This window comes from Echinops telfairi, unplaced genomic scaffold (genome assembly GCF_000313985.2).
Source record: "Echinops telfairi isolate 266 unplaced genomic scaffold, ASM31398v2 ScPeMD7_7469;HRSCAF=8507_1, whole genome shotgun sequence".
Classification (NCBI taxonomy): Eukaryota; Metazoa; Chordata; class Mammalia; order Afrosoricida; family Tenrecidae; genus Echinops; species Echinops telfairi.
In genome coordinates, this window is record NW_022111373.1 from 97121477 (window position 1) to 97129545 (window position 8069).

General features: G+C 42.8%; 1 protein-coding gene across 1 annotated transcript in view; it reads left to right on the forward strand.

The window, feature by feature from the left end:
- ANKRD55 (ankyrin repeat domain 55) overlaps nucleotides 1–8069 on the forward strand; it is a 148238-nt gene that overhangs the window by 63313 nt on the left and 76856 nt on the right. Inside the window, exon 5 of the mRNA XM_004703710.2 lies at nucleotides 4936–4996. Coding sequence (XP_004703767.1) covers nucleotides 4936–4996 — 61 coding nt within the window. The remainder of the gene's footprint in view (nucleotides 1–4935; nucleotides 4997–8069) is intronic.

An 8069-nucleotide genomic window follows, 5' to 3' on the forward strand; every position in this document is an offset into this window, starting at 1 on the left:
AACTATTCCATTGTATGACATGAATAGTTTATGATGTGTCAATAAAACTGTTGGGGACAAAAAAAATAAAGAGTAGAAGCTTTAAAAAAACATAACATACATAGAACTCACTATGGCATGTTGAGGGTTTTGTATTCATCAACTCTCTTAAATACATAACAAATGCTTTTGACGTATTCTTATCACTATTTTACAGACAGACAGACAATGGAGGCTCTGAGACTTCCATAGCTTGCTTGCAGTCAGTCCGAGGGGTTCATAGTGGAGTCCGGAGTGGAACAGGAATGATCTGGCTCCAGCATTCTGTTCTGGTATCACCGACCACATGCCTGTCTTAGAGCACGTCTGCCAGGAACCCTCCTAGGCTACCATGCCGGTATCTTGGAGGCATGGGCCTTACGGCACTTGCTGCCTTCCAAATCTGCAATCAGAGCAGAGTCTGAGCTGGTGCTAACAAGAAACCAGCCGGGGGCTTATGGAAGAAATACTCCTCAGACCACCATAGCACAAAATGAAGAATTCCGCATGTCTTCTGATAATTAAGATGAATATGATTCAAGAGTCTTGCAGATTGCCTCTGCACCAAAGCTTGTGCTTGGTCTCTAGTCCAGGCTTATTGTGTGATGATCTTGACAAAAATTTAATGTCTTGACACCTTTGAACCCATAATATAAAAAGGTTGGATGAAAGGGGTCAGGCGCAGGAAAGGAGGGATAACAAAGGACACACAAGAGAGAGAGGCAATCTCTTTCTCTAGAAATGTGTATCCAGCGTTGAAGATCAAGGAACGTTAGAGACTTAGGAAACAAATTAAGCCAAGCAATGGAGATTGGGGTGTATTAATCAGGGCCATCGCAAGGAAGAGATGAAGCATTAAAAAGAAGCAGGTAAATAAATAAACAGCTACCACCCATTCAATTCTGACTCATTGCAACCTTATGTACAAAAGAACAAAACGTTGCCTGGCCCTGCATCATCCTCTCAATCATCAGCATGCTCAAGTCCACTATTGTGACCACGGTGCCCATCAATCTCATGCAGGGTCTCCCTCTCCCTCCGTGGTCCTCTGAGCCACAGAACATGTCTTCCTTCTGATAATGCTTCCAAACAAGCAAGTCAGACAATGTTCTATTGTGATCATAAGTTTTTGCTGGTTGAGTTTTGGAAGCAGATCACGTGTTCCTTCTTAATCTGTATCAGTCTGGAAGCTCCGCTGAAACTTGTCCATCATGAAATACCAGTTGCATAGATATCACCCAGCATCACAGCGCCCTGCAAAGCACCACCCTACAACAAAATGACAAATAGATGGTGATGGAAAGAGGGAAAAGGAGTTCATGAAGGACTGCCTACAATTAGGAGAAGCCAGTCCCTGGAGAAGGACATCATGTTTGGTAAAGTGAAGGGGAAGAGCGAAAAAGGAAGACCCTCTGGGAGACGGATTGACACAGTGGCTGCCTCCATGGCCTCAGGCACAGGAGCCATGGTGAGGATGTTTCGGGGCTCTGCAGTGTTCCATTCTGTTGTGCATAGGGTTGCTAGTTTGGAGCCAACTCAATAGATAGCACCTAACAACAATGCCAACAATTAGAAGTCTAGGGATGGTGTAAAAAGAGCCCTGGTGAACTAGTTAACTGCTCAACTGATAACTGAGAGACCACCAGTTAAACCCACCAGTTGTTCTGTAGTCGAAATATGTGGCAATCTGTGCCTATAAGGATTACAAATTTAGTAATCCTATGGATAAGTCCCACTCCCCCTTATAAAGTAATGATATATTAGAATCGACTTGACAGAAAGGGGTTTGGTTTGGTTGGGTTGGGGTTTGTGTTTGTTTGTTTCAGGATTTGTTTGTTTTGCTCCTCGAAATAGTTAGTGCACTCAGTTAAAAGTTAGAGGTTTGAATCTACCCAGAGCCCCCTCAATATAAAAGCCTGGAGGTGTACTTGTGAAAAATCAATCAACCATTGAAAATCCACGGGGACGTGGGTCTACTCTGACCTACAGGAAGTCACTTTGATCAGGATCAACTCAGTGTCAACTAAAGTTTTGTTTTTATTTATAATTAACCAACAAGAGTTGGTGACGTAACCTGTCATTTTTTAGCCTTCGCCCATCTTCCCCAAAACAACAAGAAAATGCTGCCTGCTGTAGACCTAAAGGGGCCAGGCAAAGAGCTGGATTTGGAACCAGCTGAAACAGCGGTGGTGGCTGCAGGTCTAAAAGAGAAGCCACCTACAGGAGAGGAGGCCCTTGGTCGAGAAATGAGGTCAGAAAAGGAGCTGTTGTCTCGACTGAAATAAAGTGAAAACTTGACGGAAGACAGGCCTGAAAAATTACCCTTTCATTTCAAGTCTTCCAAAAGTAACTTTTAAGATTCTCTTCATTGTCTGTCCATAGACTTGTTCATTCTTATACTAATGGGAATCCATTGATTATCTCATTATCAATGGTTCCCAAATCTAGCTATTTATCAGATGTTATCAAACAATTTAACACTAGAAAATTCTGGCTTCCTCCACAGACCTACTAAGTCAGGAACGCTAGATACAGAGCCCAGATATTTGTGATTTTAAGGATTTCCCCAGAGGGGTAAGAGAAAGAGTTGAGATGGAGCTAGAATTGAGACTTCAAGGGTTAAATGATCTAGAAGCAATATCTATTGTGCTCTAGGCATGCTCTCAATGGTTTATGTATCTCAGCCCATTTGATCCTCACACTGAGATGGAAGACAGGCCCCTCTTTATAACCTCCATTACTCAGAAGAGGACGCATGGGCACAGAGAAATTACATAACTAACTTGAGGCCACAGAGGTAGCAAATGACAGGGTTGTGGTAGGAATCCAGGCAATCGGGCTCTGGGGTCTGGGCTCATCTGCTTCTCACTGATGAAGCACCTTCCTAAGGAAACCAAATGTGGGAATCAAATGTAGAAAAGCCTGAATTTGAGAATCATTAATAGTCCTTTCACAGTGATTCATGCTTAAACACTTGCTTGTTTCACAAAGAATGAGCTGGATTCTAAATCCTGGTATAATCGATGCACTTAAAATACATGCCACATGGACCTAGTGATAAGCAAGTGGGAAACATTTTATGAATAAAGTAAAAGTGTGCTAGGATTTTGGTTCACAAAATGCATGCAACATTTCCCCACTCCGGTAAGTGACATATATCTAAAGATCCGAATGGTCTCTGGTCCCCAGGAGAACTAAAGTGGAGGAAAATGAGGGCGGTGGGGGTGGGGGTGGGGTGCGGCAAGCAAAGATAGGAGGAGGTAACCCCCCCCAAAAAAAATGATGTTCTTTTTTTATGTGAAGGGGATAGTTCATTTGGAGTTCATTTCATCAGGTCAGACTGTTCATCAAGCTTTCTATTTAGACTCTAATGCCTAATGCCACGACCCTTTAACACAGTTCCTCATGTTGTAGTGACCCCCAACCATAAAATTATTTTCATTGTTACTTCATAACTGTGATTTTGCTACTGTTATGAATTGGGTGACTCCTGTGAAAGGGTCGTTCGATCCCCAGCGGGGTCGTGACCCACAGGTTGAGAACTGCTGATTTAGAGGTTCTGAATCTATTATACAACAGTGTGCGGCATAAAAAGGCCTGATTTGTGGCAGACGGGACTGGTTTTACCACCATAACTATGCACCTGCTCACACAGCCATCTCATGCTCCAGTTTTTGGGAAAAACAGCATGCCTCCCTTGCTCCATGCACCTGGCTCTCATGCTCCATGACACTTCTTTTTGTTTCCACAAATGCAGAGGGACATGAAAGGACAGTGATTTGGTAAAGAGGTGGAAAAAAAAACAAGGGAGGTGCTGTCAGCCATCCAAACAGATGAATTTGACAAAATGTTTCAAAGAATGGAATTACATATTTAACAAATGTATTAAGTGTAATGGAGAGTACTTTGAAGGTGATAAGTTTGTTTTGTAAAAAAATTTAAATCCATAGCTTTGAAAAAAATACCACTTTGGGGGTTACCCCTCATATTTCTTATGGACACCTTCTAACTTATTACACTGGCTTCTTTTTCATGAGTCTTTTTCTTAGATCAACGAAAAGAGCCCTAACCTTTGGTCAGAGAGCCAGTTGTGTTACTAGACCACCTGTCCAAGTTAAGGTGCTTTCCCTGCTCAGTAGCAATAGCAAAGCAGAGTCGGTCTTGTCACACAAACTTAGTAATGTATTAAAAGGAAAAGCCTCTTACAAGGAGGAGACATCAAACTAAGACTCACTGCCATCAGTCCCTTTCTGACGCACAGTCACCCAATAGGACAAAGTAGAACGGCCCCGGGGGGTTCTGAGACTGAAACTCTTTATGGGAATAGAAGGCTTCACTTCCTCCTGCTGAGTGGCTGGGGGTTTGGAACTGCTGGCCTGCAGGTAACAGCCCAACCCATAACCAGCACACCACCAGGACAGACACCCCCCCAAAACAAAGGAAGAGAGCAGATTTTTAAAAGAATTTTGGCGACAATCAAAAGGAGATAAGGAATTACGAGAAGGAGGCACCCAGTGCCGCAGGATCTTCCTGTCCGAGCTCCCTCCCTCCATGTTCTCCTTTATCGCAGGTTGTGAGTAGTCAAATTGCGCATGCGCTTGGGACCGATTTCCTCCTTGAGTGCCTCTGCTTGACAAAATGAACTGGATGGAGCGCCAGTTATCTTACAGAGAAGTAACAGTTTGAAACACTCCAAGCTTAAGCCATCTCACGACATAGGCATGTGGTATGGGGTTAAGGTATGCTGGTTTGGGACAGCCTCTGCCAATGTCAATTTATGCCAGCATGGAGAAATAGGCATATTCAACCTCTCCCCTACCTATTCTGTCTCATTTTGGGCCCCCAACGGACTTGCATTTCTCACATTATGATCTTGACCTGTTTTTTTTGAGTTCCTTATTCTATTTTTCTTTACAGGCTCCTAACAGTGCTGTTACAACAGTCCAACCTCAGTGAGATTAATCACCAGGACAATGAGGTGAGTCTACCCTGCCAGACAATAGTTGTAAAGACAATTAGGCGCTCTTAAATAAAGTTCTTAAGAAAGGATGGGCCAGACAGTAAGTAGAGCTACCCAAGAGAAGCTTAGGGCATTGCTATTATATATTTACTGCTTTTAAAAAGCAATACATCCATACCACACTTAGAAACATGGTGAGGTTCCAAAAATCAGGTCATTATGTGAAAACTAGCATTAGGCAAAATATGGAGAGGGACCACAGCAGATCACAAAATTAAGGGTAAATGCATCATGGCATAACTGCCAAATTACATCACTTCCTGCCAATCCACTAAAAATAATAAACTTAACACATAAACTTAACCATCATAGGCAGCATTACTTTCACCTTGTACCCCAGTGTTTATTACTGCTGGTCATACATCATTCATGAGCAAAATAGAAGTTTTACTTTTATCATAAATTTGCAATGCTGAATAATAAGATAGTCGTTGAATGAGGAGTAGGTATACTGATTTTCCTTACCAGCCTGATTTATTTAACAGCTTTAAAAAACTTACTTAAATAGCCATTTTTATAGAATTCTTCATAAATGCAGTCTGTGCTTGATTGGGTTGTATTTCACTATAAATGATTAATAACATTAAGAAAGTCTGAAAATACTTAAAATGCATATGGTCAAATATGCCAAATCCTACAATTTGCAAGAAATCCAGTTGCACATAGGTAACAAGGTAAGCTAGACGCTCTCATAGCTTTCTCCTGGCCTGGGCTCCTCCTCTTTCTTGGTCCTCCTGAAGAAAGGTCACCTTCTTCCATTGCCTGGTGTGTCATTAACAGCCTCACAAGCTGGACCTGAGGTTAGACGGACTTGATGACCACATGCTGCTTTCACCCCCCATGTCTTCAGTGGCTCAAAGCAGTCCTCCAGAAGAGAGAAGATTGCACTTAAAAAAAAAAAAAACAACCTTCTGCCTTAAAAATGAGAACCAGAGAAGTGGTAGCACACGCTGGCCACTCTGTTCATGCAAGGAACTTGTGTGGTGGTAACATATGTCAGCATATTGTGAAATTCTCCACTTTTGGTGAAGGGCCAACTACTTCCTCCACCTTCAACCCTGTCCTCGCCAAGCTCATCCCCACGCCTAGATCAGGTTTTATTGGACAGGTGAAAAATCCGCCACTTATAATCCAAAACTGAATTCTGCTTATAGATATCCAAAACAATCTGCCCCTTAGCTCGTCAACATAGTTAGTTCCCTATTTTCCACCAGGCAGAAAGGCCCCTGACTGTTTGAGACAATGAAAGTAGACAGATTTTTTTTTTCAAACAGTGATAACAATAGCATTTTTCAGATAACGAGGTAACTATTGGGAGAACCCTTAGTTTCTTCTCATGCAAAAGTGATCTCCCCAAAAAGATTCCTGCTTCTGCGACATCAGCATTCTCTTAAGTTGGATTTTAAGTTCAAAGAACAGGCCCAGATTCCTAATAAAACGATTAAAAAATAAAAAAATAAAAAAAAGAGCAGGCCCAGAAGAACAAGAGCTCTCAAAACATAAATGTCCTTCTTGATATTGTTGTTTTCTCTGGCTTATATCAGAGAACGTCTGAAGCCCGTTAGAAACTGAGTAAATGGTGTGGAGACCGTGTCTGATCTCGTCCAGCTACACAAGGGAGAAGCGAAACCCACCCCTTGCCCAAGGATGGCTTCTGTGAGGCAGAGATCAGCCACCCTCCACCATCCATCCTTCTTTATCTTATTCCGATGCCAACCATCCCTTCCACAGCACTCACCAGCTCCATGGCGTGGCAGTGGCCACACAGAGCTCACAGAAAAGACTCATGACTATGGGGTCCACTAGGGAATGTAACAGGTTACAAAATGTTAAGAATAGCGTTTGCAGATGGCAGGCTCGTCTCTCTGATCCTTGAGTTCAGCCACCTGGCCCTTGGCCTCTGCCCTGTGTACACAAGTGTGACATAGCTCCTTTACATGGATAAAGGTCCAAAAAGCACCCATCTCTGCAAATCAGCTTCCTCCCCCAAGGCACTCAGGTCTACTCATTCTGGGGGCCAAGAAGCCCCCAGAGGTGCTCCACAGTCAGCTGCTACTCCTTTACTCTGTCCCCTGGTCACGGGGCTGCTTTTTTGCCACCTCTCCATACTGGGATCTTGGATGTACTTGACTTCTTGCATTTCTTGCTGGTGGTCATGAGAGTCTCTGATCCTGCTTCTGAGATGGTTCAGTTTATACCCAGCAGAAGGGCAAAACTGACCAATTCCAGCCAGTCATTTGGTAGGAGTTACAAAGATTATGGCTAGAAGAACCATACCAAATCATTCCATTCCACTGCAGAAGCCAACTGCTAGTGTTTGACAGTGTTTTTCATCCAATGTACACAGTTTGTATTGCTATGATAATTCTAGTTCTAGGTAAGGAAGTGAAGGGAGCTGATGGTGCTGGGTCCTGAGGAGAATTTACATTGTCTTGCAATACAGATACCTCAAGGAAGACGATTACAGATTCCTCGGGCAAGGCAGAGTTAACCTTCTCAGACAGGGATGAAAGGGCTGCTTATGATGGCAAACATGAGTCCGCAGAATTCATAGGCTCCATGCTTTCAGCTTCAACAGTATCCTCCTGTATAGCCCATTCCAGTTTTCAAGATCGTATCCTTCCCGGTTCAATGCGCCCACTTTAGCACTAGACACCTGTGAGGTTGTGGATTCAATGTGCAGTGTAATTCGGGCATTTATAAGATGAATCAGACTCTAGGTTTCATTTTCAGTAATCTTTTCTCTGTTGCTACAAAACATGAAGTTTTCTTTTGTGTAACACACATTTAAAATATATGTGTTAAGTCAGTTCTGTGACACTTAAGCTGGGAGTTTAAGACACTAAGTTCATCCTTTTCTTTCCCACGTAGTCCAGAAAGATTAGGGGCAACCAACCAGCCAATGTCATCATACTCATCAGTTTGACAAAGAAAGTCCTAAAGTATCAAATACATGGTTACCCAGTCCAGTAAGCATTTGATTAATTTTGCATATCTCTATTGCCACAACACACAATGGACTATCAAGGCA